The following is a 20,744-nucleotide window of genomic DNA, read 5'->3' as shown; positions in this document are numbered from 1 at the left end:
TCATTATACATTTTAATCTAAAATTGCAGTCACAAATTTTCAAATTAGTTTTACAAAGCCTCAACCTGAAAAAAAACTGTTCCAGCCTGTATTCAAATTAATGTATGTATCAGAGAAATCCATTTTGCCATGTCTTCCTGAAATTAGGGGAAAACAATGTATTTAGGATGCCGGACATGCTGTTTTCAAAACTCCATAACTTAGTTATTTCAAATCCAAGTGCCTTGAAAGTAAAGATAACAGTCTTCAGACAGAACTAAGCAGAAGCCAAGTTTAAAACTTAAAAACAAAGCTATTGTTAAATCAAACACAAAAAAAATCCATCGTCTGGTAGATTCCCCAAACTAAATTCAATTAACCTGTTTTGCTCTATTAGTTAACTCTCCACACACAAAACATATATTCTAGGTCGCAATAAGAAAATCCAGTCCAAAATAAATTTTTGAAAAAGTATCTAACATCAAGGGTTCAGAATAAAAGTGCAGAATCACCCTTAAAGGGTCAGAGCCATCTTGAAAATCATATTTTCATATAAAAATTCTGTACCTAGATTAGAGAATATTCTTTTTTTCCAGTTTGCTGTATGCATTTGGCAGCACTGCATATAGTCAGTTTCACTATTTTGCTAATATTCAGTTGTTGTTCTTGTTGCACACACTAGCATGAGGACATCACTCCAATGCACAGCTTTGGGAAGAGCTCACATGCTCTCTTCACCACAAGCTCTCCAGGAGTGTTTTAACAGTAACAGTGGCAAAGATTAAACAAACTGAAGTGTCAACGGGGAGGCACATAGACAGCACACTTATTCTGCGGCACATGCATTGTCCCCTGGGGAAGAGAGCTGTATGAACAACAGCAGAAAGAACCTTATAAAATTAAATTTAAGTTTTTTAAAAAAAATCTGTATATGCCCTTTAAATGGTGCTCTATCAGAGAAACAAATTATTTTTTGATTACTCAATTAGAAAACATTTGAGTTGACAGCATCTCTTTAAATACCATATTATAGTGTTGCTACAATATGGGAGATGCTCCTGCTCCCAAGGAAATCAAAGGAAAAAACTCACTGACTTCACTAGAAGCACGAGAAGACCTAGGATCAAGAAATAATCTTGCTTCATCATGTATAAAACGAAAATAATTACGTTATGGGAAATGTTCTGATATGCAGATTTAAGTTATAGCTAATTGCTTAAGCCAAAAATGCCAGATCAGCTCTTGGATTTTAGAATACACCTCTACCCCGATATAACGCGACCCGATATAACACGAATTCGGATATAACACAGTAAAGCAGTGCTCCGATGGGGCGGGGCTGCGCACTCCAGTGGATCAAAGCAAGTTCAATATAACGCGGTTTCACCTATAACGCAGTAAGATTTTTTGGCTCCTGAGGATAGCGTTATATCGAGATAGAGGTGTATCTAAATAAAAAATAGGAGCGCAATTCAAGAGTAGATTTGCTGAAAGCAAACTATGTAAAGGAACTATTTCTAGTTTAGCAAGCCATGCTCCTCTTCAATAGCAGATAGTTTTAGGTACAAAAGAGATGCATCAACAAAATAGCTTTTACAAATAGTCATATATAAAGGCTAGAGAAAATTGACCAAAATATTTATTTATTATAGATTCATAGATTCATAGATTCTAGGACTGGAAGGGACCTCGAGAGGTCATCGAGTCCAGTCCCCTGCCCGCATGGCAGGACCAAATACTGTCTAGACCATCCCTGATAGACATTTATCTAACCTACTCTTAAATATCTCCAGAGATGGAGATTCCACAACCTCCCTAGGCAATTTATTCCAGTGTTTAACCACCCTGACAGTTAGGAACTTTTTCCTAATGTCCAACCTAGACCTCCCTTGCTGCAGTTTAAGCCCATTGCTTCTTGTTCTATCCTCAGAGGCTAAGGTGAACAAGTTTTCTCCCTCCTCCTTATGACACCCTTTTAGATACCTGAAAACTGCTATCATGTCCCCTCTCAGTCTTCTCTTTTCCAAACTAAACAAACCCAATTCTTTCAGCCTTCCTTCATAGGTCATGTTCTCAAGACCTTTAATCATTCTTGTTGCTCTTCTCTGGACCCTTTCCAATTTCTCCACATCTTTCTTGAAATGCGGTGCCCAGAACTGGACACAATACTCCAGCTGAGGCCTAACCAGAGCAGAGTAGAGCGGAAGAATGACTTCTCGTGTCTTGCTCACAACACACCTGTTAACACATCCCAGAATCATGTTTGCTTTTTTTGCAACAGCATCACACTGTTGATTCATATTTAGCTTGTGGTCCACTATAACCCCTAGATCCCTTTCTGCCGTACTCCTTCCTAGACAGTCTCTTCCCATTCTGTATGTGTGAATCTGATTTTTCCTTCCTAAGTGGAGCACTTTGCATTTGTCTTTGTTAAACTTCATCCTGTTTAACTCAGACCATTTCTCCAATTTGTCCAGATCATTTTGAATTATGACCCTGTCCTCCAAAGCAGTTGCTATCCCTCCCAGTTTGGTATCATCCGCAAACTTAATAAGCGTACTTTCTATATCAATATCTAAGTCGTTAATGAAGATATTGAACAGAGCCGGTCCCAGAACAGACCCCTGCGGAACCCCACTCGTTATGCCTTTCCAGCAGGATTGGGAACCATTAACAACTCTCTGAGTACGGTTATCCAGCCAGTTATGCACCCACCTTATAGTAGCCCCATCTAAATTGTATTTGCCCAGTTTGTCGATAAGAATATCATGCGAGACCGTATCAAATGCCTTACTAAAGTCTAGGTATACCACATCCACAGCTTCTCCCTTATCCACAAGACTCGTTATCCTATCGAAGAAAGCTATCAGATTGGTTTGACATGATTTGTTCTTTACAAATCCATGCTGGCTGTTCCCTATCACCTTACCACCTTCCAAGTGTTTGCAGATGATTTCCTTAATTACTTGCTCCATTATCTTCCCTGGCACAGAAGTTAAACTAACTGGTCTGTAGTTTCCTGGGTTGTTTTTATTTCCCTTTTTATAGATGGGCACTATATTTGCCCTTTTCCAGTTTTCTGGAATCTCTCCCGTCTCCCATGATTTTCCAAAGATAATAGCTAGAGGCTCAGATACCTCCTCTATTAGCTCCTTGAGTATTCTAGGATGCATTTCATCAGGCCCTGGTGACTTGCAGGCATCTAACTTTTCTAAGTGATTTTTAACTTGTTCTTTTTTTATTTTATCTGCTAAACCTACCCGCTTCCCATTAGCATTCACTATGTTAGGCATTCCTTCAGACTTCTCGGTGAAGACTGAAACAAAGAAGTCATTAAGCATCTCTGCCATTTCCAAGTTTCCTGTTACTGTTACTGTTATTGATTCTTCAGTACTTGGCTGTATTTCACAACTCAACAAATGATAAAACAGGATGTCATTTCTTAATAAATTAGAAATGTTGTCCAAACTTTTATAATCTGAATTCTCTGAGTCAGTCTGCATGTAAACCTATATCTATAGATTTAATTCCTGAAGAGTGGAAGGGTCATTTCTTTTGGGTCATCAATTCATATGCTCTGAGTAAACCCTATTATTATTTGTATTATCTAGTATGCTAAAAACAACTCAAGTGAACAAAGTGGTCATGTTATAAATAAATTTGAACATGTCTCAGACCAAGACTGGTTACATTCACCTCCATGGAGGTGAATCAAAAGCTATATATGAAGCGTGCCTGGCTGGTTCTTCCAGTGGACACAAAGACTCTGTTTACATTGGAAACCCAGTAGTCCTCCATCCCCCTACTCTAACTGGATTAACAATATTAATCCCTTTTGAGAAAGACTTTTATACCATGAATTGAAGTGAAACACCTTATTCAAATTACATTACTTTGATACTCAATATATTCAGTAACAATAAGTCTCAGGGTTATAGGACATATTGAACTCCTATTCATACCTATAGTGCTTGTTATGTTATATATTAGCAATAGCCATTGGCTGTGCACAGCCACTACAATTGCTTTTCAAAAATTAGATTAAAAAAATAATTCACATTATATGAAAGGTAAGCCTCTCTTAGAAGTGAGCACAGTACATGAAATACATACTTCAATAACCCCAGAAAAGGTACTTTGCCTGGACTGAAACAATCTACTCTTTTGTGGATAATTCCCAGGAAGTTTTACAAGTCAAATAATTTGTCTTTAAACCACAGTCTTTGGTTTCACGGCAAGACCTTTCACAATACCTAACAAATATATAAAATGCAAAACTAAGTTAATGATTGAACTACAAAACCTCATAATCACAAGCTATTAAAAACTTGCAAAAGCATGCTGAAGAATTCCCAGTGAGAATACATGGAGATGCAGATCTCAGTCCTATTAGATTAGGAAATTATGCCTATTTTGTTATACTGCACAAAGCCAAGAAATTCAGTTCTGCAAGTTGAACAAGACCATTTGGACCAGATGACCTATTTCCCGAAGGAAACAAGGAGCCCAAGCTATTTACTCTAGCAATGTTTAGATCAGGGGTTCTCAGACTTTTGTACTGGTGACCCCTTTCACAAAGTAAGCCTCTGAGGGCGACCCCCCTTATATATTAAAAAAAACGTTTTATATATTTAACACCATTATAAATGCTGGGGGTGAAGCAGGGTTTGGGGTGGAGGCTGACAGCTCGCGACCCCCCATGTAATAAGCTCGCGACCCCCTGAGGGGTCCCGACCCCCAGTTTGAGAACCCCTGGTTTAGATCTTCTCTTTCACACTGATTCTGGAAATGAGATGGCCTTATAGGACCCAGAGGATCCTGTTAAAGTTTCAATGTGATTGTGTCTACCGAATATAGACAAATAACTGTGTGGTTGAATACTGGATCCTCTTAGGTCACCATCCGGATTATTTTCCCCTATTCAATCAGAGCAGGTGCTCAAAACCTTTTGTGTAACGTTATTTTCAAAGCAAAGATGCTCTTTGTAGAAAGGTATTTCGGAGAGATTGAGATTATGGCTGAAGGGGGGAAAAGGGGCAGAAGTTCCCTCTGGTATGTTTTGAGAACTCAAGGTTCTCATTCATTTTAGTTAGCTTATACTCAGTCTCTCAAAATGAACTTAATGTTAGAACTACAGGACAACATTTAATAGGTATGGAAAAAGCTAAGAAAATGCAGACACGAGAATAATGGCAAAAGTCCATGTAACAGGGCACATGGGCTCATTCTCATGCACCAGTTACAGCCCTTGGGCCATGTAGATGCAGGTCATGTGCTTGCTCCTAGTCATGTGCCTACAGGAAATCACATAAGGATTCCTGTCTCCTCCACAGTGGGGCAGACAAGACACCAAAGGTCAGAGAAGGACACCAGAGGGGGCTTTGAACCTATTAGGGAAAGGGTCTGAGGGGAAGACACCTGCAGAAAGCAGGAGATGACTGGGGAGGAAGCCTTAGCTAGCAAAGGCTGTGAAGCCCTAGAAGGGCTGCAAGGACTATGGAGCCCTTTGATTCAAGCACTACGACCAGAGGGGCAAAACCAGAATTTTGTTGCTTTGGTTTGAATCTTGGTTTCTAAGTTAATAAAAAAAGCCCCGAGTAAAAAAAAATTGAAATTATACTGTTTGGAGCATAGTTTCAGCCTCCCCGGTTGATGAAACAGCCAACCAGTACACAGCCCCATCAGATTCAAAGTAGGCAATTGGATGCACAAAACAATACATCATTCTGTGGTGCTAAAACAGAAGAAATTTTAATGGAACCAAAATCCCGATCTAACTGGGGCCAGATCAGAATAAAAAATTTAGATAATCCAGACAATGGGAAAGTACAAGGCAGCAGCAACGTCTAGCAGCCACAGTAGAGATCATGCACAACTGGACCTGTGTGCGCTGGCTATTCGGTTAATATGGAGAGCCGGATCCTGGAGGGTCGGATAAACAAGGTTCTACTGTATCTGGAGAAGACTAACTGAAGGAACTGAAAACTGTAATTTAGGTAACTAAGGGCAATAACTCAGCAGAAACTGCTCTAAATGTTAAAATAAGCATAAAAACCTAAACATTCAAACAAAATTTAAAATGTAAGACCTGGATGTGCTGGACAAAACTACTTAATTTCATTGTGAAGGACTTGGTGCCAACAGCCGAAAATCAGAATACAGACATTAATGCCATTTATATGAAGTGCATAAAGGATCCCCTTTTATGGGAACCTAACAGAAAAACTAGGTTACTAGTACACACCAGATCTATAGGTGAGAAAATAGACTTTTTGCTGGATCAAATCAGAGAAACAGAATTTCTCCCTACTCCATTTTATATCTGAATACATAAATGCTCTAAAGGGCATCCAAGATTTGATTGCTCTTACTTATTCTAAGTTTATACAATTGACATTTATTTCATCTATTAGTTCTGAGGATTTAAGAAAACAGTGAGTAAGTATATGGTTTGGGCACTTGTTTCATGTCCCCCAGAGACCAAAGTTATCCTAATTATCTGCCTCTCCCAGATCCCAATGCCAGACAGTGAAAGAAAAAAGGGCATTACAACTTTGCCTTAATCAGGCATAGCAACATGTGAAAATTGTGTAGTTGATTTATTTTTAAATGGTCCTTGAGTGAATATTAAGTCTACTTTCCTATGTTGTGCTTACCATATTTAGAACTACTGCTAAAATAGCATGAATATTGTAGAAATCAAATTTGCTGTAAAACATGTGGATTTCAAAAAGCCGTAAAAGTTTATGTAAGAGTTTCAAAATTTAGTTAAAATGGAAAATGTAAGGCATAAAGAATGCACAAAATACAACAAATGTGAATACAAACTACAGTATTCTCATGTACTGGTATTACTGGTTCCAAACTGAATCTTCTGTCAGTATTTCAAAGAAAGTTTTGAACTTAATTATAGCAGAATGCCAACACTAGTATACATAAGGTTGAGAAGCATTTTCTGTTTAAAGGACAACTCTTAAGTGCTCTGAAATCCACATGCTTACTCAGACTGTCTTGATATTTGCTTTGCCTTATCTTATGGGGTGCTCGGTAGTGTTAGTGGTCCAAATTTGGGATCATTTGAGAAGGGGTCCTGACATACAGCCCCCAGTACAAAAAACAGTATTTTACAACAATCAATGGGTTCTTAATAGGGCTGTCAATTAATTGCAGGTAACTCTCACGATTAACCAAAAAATTAATCGCGATTAAAGAAAACGCGATTAATCACAGTATTAATCACATTGTTAAACAACAGAGTACCAATTGAAATTTATTAAATATTTTTGGATGTTCTTCTACATTTTCAAATATATTGATTTCAATTACAACACAGAATACAAAGTGTGCACTGCTCACTTTATATTTTTTTATTACAAATATTTGCATTGTAAAAATGATAAACAAAAGAAACAGTATTTTGCAATTCACCTCACACAAGTACTGTAGTGCAATCTCTTTATTGTGAAAGTGCAACTTACAAATGTAGATTTTTTTTTGTTACATAACTGTACTCAAAAACAAACCAATGCAATACTTTAGAGCCTACAAGTCCACTCAGACCAACTTCTCGTTCAACCAATTGCTAAAACAACCAAGTTTGTTTACATTTATGGGAGATAATGCTGCCCACTTCTTATTTACAATGTCACCTGAAAGTGAGAATAGGCGTTCACATGGGACTTTTGTAGCCAGCATTGCAAGGTATTTACGTGCCAGATATACTAAACATTCGTATGCCCCTTCATGCTCTGGCCACCATTGCAGAGGAAATGCTTCCATGCTGATGACGCGTGTTAAAAAAATAATGCATTACTTAAATTTGTAACTGAACTCCTTGGGGGAGAATTGTATGTCTCCGGCTCTATTTTACTAGCATTCTGCCATATATTTCATGTTATAGCAGTCTTGGATGATGACTCAGCACATGTTCATTTTAAGAACACTTTCACTGTAGATTTGACAAAACGCAAAGAAGCTACCAATGTGAGATTTCTAAAGATAGCTACAGCACTCGACCCAAGGTTTAAGAATCTGAAGTACTTCCAAAACCCTGAGAGGGATGAGGTGTGCAGCATGTTTTCAGAAGTCTTAAAAGAGCAACACTCCAATGTGGAAACTACAGAACCTGAACCACCAAAAAAGAAAATCAACCTTCTGCTGGTGACATCTGACTCAGATAATGAAAATGAACATGCGTCAGTCCGCACTGCTTTGGAAGGTTATTGAGCAGAACCCCTCATCAGCACGGATGCATGTCTTCTGGAATGGTGGTTGAAGCAGGAAGGGACATATGAATCTTTAGCGCATCTGGCATGTAAATATCTTGTGACGTCGGCTACAGCAGTGCCATGAGAACACCTGTTCTCACTTTCAGGTAACATTGTGAACAAGACACGGGCAGCATTATCTCCTGCAAATGTAAACAAACTTGTTTGTCTGAGCGACTGGCTGAACAAGAAGCAGGACTGATTGGACTTGTAGGTGCTAAAGTTTTATGCTGTTTTATTTTTAAATGCAGGGTTTTTTTGTACATAATTCTACATTTGTAAGTTCAACTTTCATGATAAAGAGATTGCACTACAGTACTTGTATTAGGTGAATTGAAAAATACTTTTTTTTGTTTTTTACAGTGCAAATATTTGTAATAAAAAATAAATATAAAGTGAGCACTTTACACTTGTATTCTGTGTTATAATTGAAATCAATACATTTGAAAATGTAGAAAACACCCAAAAATATTTAAATAAATGGTATTTTATTAAAGTTTAACAGTGTGATTAATCGCGATCGATTTTTTATTAATCACTTGACAGCCTTAGTTCTTCACTGTTTTTTTTACACACAGGTAGGGCTCTGGTGTGATTCTGATGTCCCCCAACAGATCTCAGTTATTCAACATTTATAGAATCATAGAAATGTATAGCTGGAAGGGAACTCAAAATATCTTCTAGTTTATCCCTGTGCACTGAGGCAGGACCAAGTATACGTTTGTCCAAATTGTTCTTAAAAACCTCCAGGGATAGTGATTCCACAGCCTCCCTTAATAACCTACTCCAATAATTAACTATCCTGATAGTTAGAAAAATCTTTCTAATATCTAACCTAAATCTCCCTTGCTGCAGATTAAGACCAGTGACTTCTTGTTCTAACTTTGGTGAACAACCCTTAACATATCTGAAGACAGTTATTGCCCCCTCAGTCTTAAAATGCCCAGTTTTTTAAACCCTTCCTCATAAAAGGTTTGGAAAACATGACCTATCATTTTACTGCTCTTCTCTGGACTCTCTCCAGTGTGCCCATATCTTTCTTAAAGCGTGGCATCCATAACTGGACACAGTACACCAGCTGAGATCCCCCTAGTGCTGAGTAGAGCAGAACAATTATCTCCCATGTCTGACATACAAGACTCGATTCGTGATCCACTATAACCTCCAGATCCTTTTCAGCAGTTCTACCACCTAGCCAATTATTCCCCATTTTGTAGTTGTACATTTGATATTTCCTTCTTAAGTATAGTATCCTGCATTTATCTTAATTGAATTTTATCTTGTTGACTTCAGACCAACAATTCACCAATTTGTCAAGGTCATTTTGAATTCTAATCCAGTCCTTGAAAGTGCTTGATGTCTCGTCCCCCTGCCCAGTTTGATGTCATCCACTAGTTTTATAAACATACTCTCCACTCCATTATCCAAGTCATTAATGAAAGTATTGAATAATCCTGGACCCAGGTCAGAATACTGTGGGATCCAAGTAGATACCTCCTCCTAGTTTAACACCAACTATTAATTATTCTTTGAGTACAGTTTTTCAACCAGTTGCGAACCAACTTTATAGTAACTTCATCTCTGGTCTACATTTTCCTAGTTTGCTTATGAGAATTCATGAGGGACTGTGTCAAAAGCCTTACTACAATCAAGATGTATCTCATCTATGGCTTCCTCACAATTCACAAAGCCAGAAGCCCTATCAAAGTAAATTAGGTTGGTCTGGCATGATTTGATGCATTAGTGCATGGCACACACTGCCCCTTTGGGTCCAAAAATGGGGCCTAACTGGCTGGGCAGTAGTAGTTCTCTATTGTTTTTTTAAACTTTTGGAAAATGGGCCCTGCTAATTTTCACAGCTAATTTGGAAGGGGTTCAAACTATTTACAGAAAGATAATAATGTATATATTTTTCACAGAGGCGTGAAAATGATTGCTGGGCATGTTGGAACTTTGCCATCTGGGGGACTACTATATTAGAGCACCAGCTCTGATCAATCAATTAGCATTGATTTGAGAGAAGATGAAAGACAATTAGGAGTGTCTCCTGAACCAACCTGAATGTGCTTAAGATCAAGGGCTCTCCCAAGCCCCCTAAACAGGAGGCGCTCGTAACATGCTTAGATTCTTAATATTTTTTAATGCAGACTTAGGGAATGTGGGGAGGGAGGACTGGCACAGTGAAGAATGTGGGTGTATGTGGGGACTGGGAGAGTGCAGGGACGGATGAGGTGATAAATGGGGATGGGTGTTACAAGAGATGAGTTGGAGGCCTCAGGCCAGAGGGATGGATACAAAGGACATGGGTGGCACTGGGCCTGTCAGTCCCACATTCTTCCCTCATGTGTGCGCATGGAACTGGAATGCCCCGCCCTCCTTTCCCTGACTTCTCACGTGAGCCAGGATATGGAGAAGTCCTGCTTCTCTGCATGGGAAGCTGAGAACAGGCATGCTCGGCGCATGCTCCAAGCCCATGGTGCTGAGACAAAAGTGAGGGGTTGACAATGGGCACGCTTGCTGCATATCACAAGCTCACAAAAAGAACAGGAACACCCACTGAGATGAATTGCACTGTTCACACATCTTAGAGCTATTGTTTTAGGCTTTATTTCATTGGGGTGTTCTCATTTCGCTGAGAACATATGGAGATGAATGGGCCACTTCATACATCTCTGAGCCTCCTAAGCTGCAGATGGATGTGTAAAGACTCTTTCCCATACATTAGGCCCAGATCTGGGGTAAGAATGTTCCATCTCCACTCTCCTCCTTCCTGATTCCAGGTGGTATAGGCATTCCTCACAGCCCCACCACTTTCCCAGTGCTCCATGGGCCCATCAAATTTGACAGGGACATGGAGTGGCACGGAGAAGGATGGAGCTGGTACAGGCATGAGGGGCTCAAAGCAGTGGGAAAGCACATGAAGGCTCAGAACAGTGAGCAAGATGGATGAAATGTTAGAGGGATGTCTCAGCAGTTGGGGGCACCTCAGTTATATATGCACTCTTACTTTGATACTTTCATCAGTAACATGGGATAGGAGAAAGGGTAAAAAGATTTTGACAGCATGTTAATTAAATCTCCCCAATGTCACATCTTAGTACGTAAACACCAGAGAAGAGAAATTCTTGAAAAGAAAGTAGAGATTAGAAACACAGGCAGTAAATAAAATGATATTCAGCCTGGAAAAATGCAAAATTAATGCACGTGATAAAAAGTAATCCAAAATCAATTATTCACCAGTAATACCAAAAACAAAAACAAAAAAAACCCACAATTAACATGAGAGTGGACAACAAGTTCTATGAGCTTGCAATAAAACATGATACCAAAAAAAGTAATGAAATTTTATGCTGAAAGTGCCCAGACATCACTTCAGGGGTGATAACCCCTCTCCATAATAATCTAGCAAGACCACACTAGATTCAGTTCTGAGACTCTCAATCTCAGGAAGACAAACTGAAGTTATTTCAGAGAAAAAAAAAAAGGCAGAGGAAAATTTAGCCTGAGTAGAGGTTAAAAAAATTACTGATGAGGGCCTACTGTACTGTGGAATGGTCTTTCAAGTGACTTAGAACATCAGAATGGCCATATTGGGTCGGACCAATGGTCCAGCTAGCCCAGTAGCCTGTTTTCCGGCAGTGGCTACTGCCAGATGCTTCAGAGGGAATGAACAGAACAGTGCAATTACTGAGAGATCCAACTCTGTCATCCAGTCCCAGCTTCTGGTGGTTGGAGGTTTAGGAACACTGAGAGCATGGGGTTTGGTTTTCCACATTTTCTCTTATATCATGTAAAACAGGGGTGGGCAAACTACAGCCCGTGGGCCAAAGCTGGCCCACAAGTCATTTTAAGCCGGCCCGTGAGCCGCACCATGCAGCTGGGCCCCGCTCTGGCCGGGGCGCAGGATCGGGGGCTGCACCATGCGACTCCTGGAAGCCATGGCATGGCCCCGCTTCGGTTCCTAAGCGCTCCTACAAAGTTTGCCCACCCCTGATCTAAAATTACCCAAATGTATCCAGCAGGACACAACCCTGCTCTGATAGGTAAGGCTAAGATTTAGTCATGGGCATTTTTAGCACAAGTCATGGACAGGTCATGGGCAATAAACAAAAATTCGTGGCCTTGTGACCCGTCCTGACCTTGTACTATAAATACCCCCGACTAAATCTTTGGTCTTCTGGGGGGCTCTGGGGGCGCAGCTGCTGCTCTGGGGTGGGGGGGTGTCTCTGGGGCACCTGCTGGTGCTAGGGGGGCCATCTGGGGTGCCCGCTGGTGCTCAGGGTGGGGGCTCTGGGGCACCTGCCGCTGCTGGCAGGGGGCAGCCCCGCTGGCCCGGGACCGCCCCGCTGGCCCGGGACCGCCGTGCTGCTGCTCGGGCAGCCCTGGGGTCAGTCATACCTGTCGGCTGCAGAAGTCACAGGGGTCCCGGAAGGTCACAGAATCCATGACTTCTGGGACAGACTCCCAGCCTTACTGATAGTAGGTGGGTAAATGAACTAAATGACTTCAAAGTTCCATATCTTCTTTGATTCAGTTTGAAAGCCACCACTATCGTGTATAAGTCACTTTTAAAATGGGAGAATTATCTCAAATTATTTCAATTTCCATTGTTCAAGGAGTTATGTCAGTCATAGCCCTGAAAAATCAAGTATTCATTCACAAATACTGCAATATTTATTGACTGTGTTCAAACAACACCTTAGAATTTCTATACAGTTCTTTGCCCTCAAAAAAGTTGTTCACCTAAGCCTGGAAAGCCACAGGAGGTAGCCTCACTGAACTTTCAAGTTCTTCACAAAGCAAGAATCTTTTTCCCCCCTTGTTGAGGTTAGATAATCCTCCCTTGTTAAACAAAGGAAACCTAACAATTAGTAATTTTTTGCATTTAGCTGGCTAAAACATATCAAATTATTAAAATCTATATGTGGAACCAACTAAAGAGAAAATCGCTTTGCAAGTATGTGGAGTTGTTTTGGGTAAGAGCAGATGAGAGTGGAGAGGCACAGGATACTCAGTCAAAAGAGTATGCTTTGTATTTTGACTTAAGACACATTTTAAAGGAACACTATCAACCTCAAATCTAAGCAGTTTCAAAAAATGAAGCTACTTTTCATTTAGGTACTGCACCTGTCCATGAGTTCCCTTACCAATGTTTTTGATTTTACAATCACATTTTGTTTTTGAAACTTTCACTTCTACATTGCTTTGACAGACTCAAACAAGAGAAACTGGCAATATAAAATACAGAAAGTAAGTACTACTACAGGTAGTTGACAGCACTTCATAAAAGTAAACAGAAAAATATTTCTCTCAAATCTTAGTTACAGTAATCTTAGGCATAATTATAACATTAGCAGACACAAAAATTGGTGTGATTTATAAATTTACATGCCATTTAAAAAACAGATATTGCTAGAGCTGTGAAGACTATTTCATAAACAATGTTTTCAACAAATTTTACCCCATTTTCTGTTAGTTAATGTGTGTGATGGTCACCTAAGTCTCATGGCATTACTTCTGCTATCTGAGCAGACAAGGGTGTTGTTGTTTTTTTAACAAACAGGAGGAGGGCTTGACATCAGGATGTAAACTTTCATACATTAGACACACTTTTTCCATAAATGTTACACCTAAAAAAAGTCTGCTAAGAAAGTCTGTGGATAGCAAGTAAAAGATATGCAAATAATGTGATTTTTACTGTGTTCAAATACTCCTCGCTCCCCACACCTTCTATATTTTTCACCCAACTCCAGTCATCACTATGCTCCACAGTGAACATCCTATTAAGAGCATCAAGGAAGTTCACACATGCTACTGCAGTTATTTTAGTTTATATATGGACTCCAAAAGAAAGCAAGCTACACAAATATTTGAGTAAAATATAAATCTAGACCAATGAGTTTAAAGGGTCGGAAGGGAGAACATTTCTGACCTGATGACCTCTGTGGAAGAACTTGTTAGATGATCCAGTAAAGAGGCATTACCATCAACTTTGTTCACAATCTGCATTAAGGGTTAGTCAAGCAAAGCTGCAGGAAAATTAAGTCTTTCATTGTATATCAGAAGTTCTTTCAGATCAGAAGTATTTATTTTTTAAACTTAGTTATTTTTTAGACTTAAAAACAGAAACAAAACATTTACCCATCTTGTGTTGGTGGATATTCGCATTCTTCTCCTTTTGGAAATATGCTACTGGGAAATAGATCACATATTGGAATAGAAGGTGGATCTGTCTGCACCTTAGCTGTTGAGTAAACATTTTAAGAAGTTTTATACTGCAAGCTGTAAATTATTATAAACTGCAAGAAAAGCAAAAATAGCAAAGTATATTTAAGAGCCTCCTGCCAGAATTTAGGCTTATCCCTGGAACACCATGTACCATGATGCCCTCGAGTGATCTGACCTGGCCAATGCTCAGTGCGGCATTCAGAGGCACCAGAGAGAACTTTCAGACTGCCTTGGCCAAGGATCTATGTTGTGTGCCATCCCCCACAATATTTTTAATTGGACAACCATAATATAGGAGAATAAGTTTAAGTGAGAATATGAGAAAATTCCCTTTATTATTGTTGTAATTGACACCTACGTCCTTTCTTCTTTTTCTTTTTCTTCTTTTTCTTCCCTGTTGCTCCATCTCCTTCACCCTCTCCGTCTGTAAAAGAAATGTGTTTATATATACATACACACCCTCAAAGAGTTAAATGTAGGATAAAAATTATCATGGCACCTTACTGAAAAACTACCAGGTAAGATGGCTTAAAGAACACTCAGAAAACTGATACCTCAATTTTATACAGCTTATGAGACAACCTGTATCTGACACCTTAGTTTACAGCTTGTACACAGCAATGAAAAATCAACAGTTTTATACAAACTCAATCTGAAAGTTAAACATCTGACTTCACTTAAAATGCGTACATCCCTTTTAAACTATGCCATAAGCAAATAGAAGAATTTGAGTTTTGAACCAGGTACAACACTGCATCTGGGACCAATGCTGCTTCTACCTCAGCTGCATTGAACTTGATGTTGTTCAGATTTGTTACAAGTCCCCAAATTCATAGATTCTAGAAACTTTGAAGAAAGCTGAATAGGTAAGAGAGACAGCTAGAAGCAATCACCAACAGTTGCAGATTCCTTCCCAACTCCAGATTCAGATGTAACAAGATACTTCTGAAAACACCACTGCTGATAGCATATCTCTGAATAGTTCCTTTATGTTAGTGGCATATTTAAGAAGTTAGTAAATGAAAAAAGAAAGCCTATGAGGAATTTGTTAGAAACAGAGCACTTTCCATCCCAAATCCCATTTTCTGAATCTAGCTAACATGAGGCCTCTGGGGAAAAGGGGTTAGAAAGAATATTAGATAATACAGCTGGAAAGAAGTGACTACCACTTCAGAGAACGGATACTTTCCTTTACCAGAAAAAGGAAAAGAAAAACAGTGATGACAGAACTCACAGAGGTCAATGTGGAGCTCACCACATAAGTAGTGCAGAAGATATAAATGACAGGTAACCCAGGGGAGGGACCAATTTTTATGGTACTCCTTTCTACAAATTTTCAGAGCTTGAAGAGAGAGGAGCACATGGCATCAAACCAACAAGAAAAAACAGCTTGAGTGTGATTATAGCATGGTTTGACTCTATCCAAAAATAACATTTACTTAACATGATGGGGCTACATCTAATAATGTTTACCTTCTCCATATGTGCAAAGATTATAAAACATTGTACAATACATTTTGCTGAAGTGCTAATTACTCTGCACATCTATCTGCCTACACCTAGATCCAAAAACTACCCACTCCAACTCTCCCATTTTAGTTACAAAAACTGATTCCAGAAGTTGTCTCAATTTCTTCCAATATAAAGTGTTGCTATTTTCATCATATTTACTCAGAACCCTGTATTTGCTCAATGATAAAAATTGACAGGGCATTCCTTGCACAAAAATTGGAATCACTAGATCTCCATGCCTTTCAAATGGCAAATGATTTATGTAATCTGGTCATTTTACTTATGTAAAATGGTCAATGTAATCTGAGTTGTTATTAAGTAGATGATTGATTTTTAGATCGTTGCAGTCCTGCAGTGGGTGTAGATTTTAGTACTTAATTAAAACCCAGTGTGTAAAAGAAAGTCAAGTTTCAGCCTTAAGTATCTCGTTTTATAATCTTTAAGGATGTCTTGTAGGTACAAACACCTTGTTGTTTCTGCTTTCTAATCTGTCCTGCCAGGTTCTCAATCAAAAATGTATTTAGCATTTAGGTGGTCAATCTCTCCTAATAGCCTGTACTTATTTCTTTCAATCACAATAACTGTGTCACATGGATCTTGACCTTGAACTGTGTTTAATCCATTAACAATGCATCAGAAAAAGTAGTAGTCTTGGCATATAGTTCACGAACTCACAGAGTCAGGGTATCTTCCAGGTCCCTATGCTAACCACTGCAGACACTGGCAAAATTCAAGAAGTCAGTAGCTACTGTTATTCACTTCCCATGGTCTTAACATATGTCACTCGCAAGAGAATCTGCCAATCAGTAAGCCAAACTAACTGGGCCTACACTGCCATATCTTTGAAAATTGCTGCCAATTTACTCTGCTGCCAAAAAATTGAGAATTTTTTAAGAAAAACAAACAGGAACAGATTTCAGGCACAGCCTCTATTTCCCACAATTATACAGATTTCAAGTGGTGTGAAGAGAATGAGTCAAGCAAAAAACACGAAAGGCAATCAAAAAATTAAAAATTCTGATATTTAACTTGTGTATATTGTAAAATAATTTACAAGTAATTTGTACGGAAGATAGGGAGAGCATTATTTCAGTGAGAATACCACTTAAAATTTTAGATTTATTTAAATATTGATAACTACACTGTAAAAAAGACAGAGCAGAATGAAATGCAATGTACTTGATGAATAAGAACACCCTCCACGAGATAAAATATCCAAGGATTCTGATTCTAATTCTAATTCCCTCCCCCGCTCCTGCCAAGGAATTCCTTTCACTATGAAGCATTCGCTATTATTCTCGCTGAATTCTGACTCAACAGCAATCATAGTAACAATGTACATATTACATTAACATTAATATCCCTTTACCCCATATCACCTGAAGTAAGCCATCAGAAATCCAGTTTTATCAGAACATAGTACTATGAACAGCAGTTAAATTGACTTGGATACTGTACATACATTCAGAATCAAAGGTTATTGTCTAGTGCTATATGCACTAATGCAATTTTTTTCTTCTTTCTACTGAAGTGTTTCTGGATACTAACCTCCTATTTAATACACGTCTACCCTGATATAATGCGACCCGATATAACACGAATTCGGATACAACGCAGTAAAGCAGTGCTCTGGGGGGGCCGGGCTGCGCACTCTGGCGGATCAAAGCAAGTTCGATATAACGCGGTTTCACCTATAACACAGTAAGATTTTTTGGCGCCCGAGGACAGCGTTATATCGGGGTAGAGATGTATATTCTGAAACCTAAAGCTCCAGAGGTAGTTTGCCAAGAGATAAATTAAAAAATGATCACTTTAGAATGCTGAGCCAATTTTAAATGCTAATTCAGCAGACAGGTGCTAATTGCGTGGTTTTATTACATAGAACAATTAATTTACTGAACAGGTGATTCTATTTGGTTTTCAATCATGTAATATGTTTATAACATAAGATATGTTTAAATTCAGATTAGAAGCAAAAAATGATTCACGAACTACTTGTTTAGAATCCATATTGGCAGCAATAAAAAGTGTGTACCTGTATTGCAATATCAGAGGGGTAGCCGTGTTAGACTGGATCTGTAAAAAGCAACAAAGCGTCCTGCGGCACCTTACAGAATACCCACTTCGTCAGACGCACGGAATTCCCCCACGAAAGCTTATGCTCCAATATATCTGTTAGTCAATAAGGCGCCACAGGACTCTTTGTTGCTGTATTGCAATGTGTTTCATATTTCTTTAGTTAGGTTTCAGTGCAAGAACTAGGTTTACAGGTAGAATTTTCCTCAGTAACTAGAAATACATGTTTTATAACAGTGTATTTTATTTATTATAACATCTCCTCAGACTCTTCCTCCAGCATTCCCTTATATTATTTGTACTATATCAGACTAAAAGATCTCCTTTGTGGTATAAATCCATAAGGATAAAAACCAACTACAACTTTTGCTATCAGCTGGCATAATGTGTCTGTCTGAAATTTAATCTCTTGCTCAAGTGACATAATGAGGCTAATAACCCAGTTAGCAAATTATTGAATATGAAAAAAAGATGCTGCAAATATACAGTGGCATCTTGAATGAAAAAAATTACTTCAACTGGAAAAACTACACAGCTGTAGAAAGTACACTTTCAAGCACTTCATAGACTTTCATTTTAGATGTTAGAAAAACAATGTTACACTTGCCTTCTTCATCATCATCTTTTTCCTTCTCCTCCAGTGTTTGTTTATCCAACTGTTTTGCTACATCATCAAGAGCACTCTCTAATGCTCTCTCTGTGTCTTGTTGTCCTGTTTGCAAAATAGAGTGTGATTTACCAAAATAAAATGGCTCCGAATTGTGATATAAAAACCCAAAAAAATTATCTAAATATTTTTACCGCCCTCATTATGAAGATATCAGAGCACTTCTCACCTTTTCTAAAGTAGGGAACATGTAACAACAACTGTTAGGTACTATGGTGACAGGAGCCATTATAAAAACCTGCACATAAAGGTAAGATTATCCAATAGGTCAAATAACTACAGTTCTTTTCTGTCTGTATAACTCTGCTGTTCCTAGCACCAGCCTGCTCCAGGGAGATAACACGAGTGTTATGAAAATAATGATAAACACGAAGTATCTTCAACTCTAACTTCTAGCCTGTTAAAAGAGACTCCGATTGTGCTTTCCTTACACTATTTGCACAGACTCACCTCAGATCTCTATGTACAATGTTTGGGAGGTTAGCGGGAATGGCTCCCTCCTGTGGGATAAACTTTAAGGCAACAAAATTATGTTCTTTATCTCTGGCCATAGGGGTGGATATTGCTGTGTACAAAGCAGCATTCACAATCTCCCCGCAAACGGTCCCTGAAACAGGCTGTGAGCTGAAACATACAGGAACTTTCTTTCACACAAACGTATAAGCAACCAACAGTCCCTGTGCCAATGTTACGACTCTTTCCATCTTAACCACTATTCTGAATGATCTTCAGGCACCTCACATCACCTGCCTCAAAGACAAGCAACAGGAGCAGAGAGTGAGGGAAACAACAGCAAGGCCACAAAGATACTAGCCAATTACAATATCAGTCTCGTCGTGGCTCCCCACTGGCAGACTGACCCCACGGCAGATTTCCCCGTCCCAATGGCAGCCACGCTCACAGAACCACCTCCCAAGTCAAGGGGAGACTTGCCCCCAGTCCCACCACAGCTACACACACACACCAACCCCCCCTCCACGGCCGCTTCTCGCACCTTTCCCCCACCCACAGACTGACCCCCAAAGCCGCTTCACGCGTCCCTGCCACCACCATCCCGCTACCCCCCGGCACGGCGGCTTCACTCCCGAGCCCCTCGCGAGGCGGCCACACTGCCACAGCCGCCCCCAAGGAGGGTCTCCCCAGTCCCCCCCCCCCCTACCCCCCCCCCCCCCCCCCCCCCCCCGCGCCGCCGCCCGCCGCCGCCGCAGGGCTGTGCCCGGCTCCCCTCCCTGCCCGCGGGAGGGTCTCCAGGCCCCGCTCCGGGCCCCTACCCGCGGAGACGGCTTTGCTCTTCTTCTTTTTCCGCCGCTTCTTCTTGGCGCCCTCCTCGGCGCCGGGCCCCGCCGCGCCGCCCTCCGCGTCCTCGGGCTCCAGCAGCAGCTCCCCGTTCAGGTGCTTCTCCGCCTGCTCCGGGCTCGCCCCCTGCTCCGCGCCCGCCATGTTGCCGCGGCCTGACAGAGACGGAGAGGCCAGCGGGACCGCCCCGCTCCCCACGCCGACGCCACCCGCGCAGCACTCGATGGTAAGCGCAGGGCATGCCGGGAAGGCTAGAGTCCGGCCGCCGGGAGGGGCTATGAGGCACGTGCTGCTGCGAGGGGAGCGAGCCAGGCAGTTTTCCGCGCGCGCGCTGCCTGTGCCTGCGGGCTCTGCGCCCCTGGCAGCCTGGCCTGGCCTAGGAGCAGGGCCGGCTCCAGGGTTTTGGCTGCCCAAACAGGAAAAAAAAAAAAAAAAAAGCTGTGATCGCTATCTGTGGCAGCAATTCGGCGGGAGGTCCTTTGCTCCCAGCGGGCGTGAGAGACCGTCCACCGAATTGCCGTATACCTGGACGTGCCGCCCCTCTCCGGAGCGGCCGCCGCAAGCACCTGCTTGCCAGGCTGGTGCCTGGAGCCGGCCCTGCCTAGGAGTGCCTGTGTCTGGCCGGGGCGCCCATCTCCCTGAGAGATTTCAGCACCCACCCGGAGCCGGAGATACGGCTGCTGAAATGTTTCAAATCGGAGGCAGATTGTGTCGACATG

General features: G+C 40.6%; 1 protein-coding gene across 1 annotated transcript in view; it reads right to left on the bottom strand.

Moving 5' to 3' along the window:
* The window catches only part of METAP2 (methionyl aminopeptidase 2), a 35,073-nt gene extending 14,827 nt beyond the window's left edge, over nt 1-20,246 (bottom strand). Inside the window, exons 1-4 of the mRNA XM_024218251.1 lie at nt 20,001-20,246; nt 18,670-18,774; nt 14,833-14,898; nt 14,388-14,490 (exon numbers count right to left, since the gene is read on the bottom strand). Coding sequence (XP_024074019.1) covers nt 14,388-14,490; nt 14,833-14,898; nt 18,670-18,774; nt 20,001-20,169 — 443 coding nt within the window. The 5' untranslated portion in view covers nt 20,170-20,246. The remainder of the gene's footprint in view (nt 1-14,387; nt 14,491-14,832; nt 14,899-18,669; nt 18,775-20,000) is intronic.
* Between the last annotated feature and the right edge of the window lie 498 nt (nt 20,247-20,744).

The sequence above is a fragment of the Terrapene carolina genome, unplaced genomic scaffold (assembly GCF_002925995.2).
Source record: "Terrapene carolina triunguis isolate 2854851 unplaced genomic scaffold, T_m_triunguis-2.0 Scaffold68, whole genome shotgun sequence".
NCBI lineage: Eukaryota > Metazoa > Chordata > Testudines > Emydidae > Terrapene > Terrapene triunguis.
This window is presented reverse-complemented; position numbering and strand designations above follow the sequence as displayed.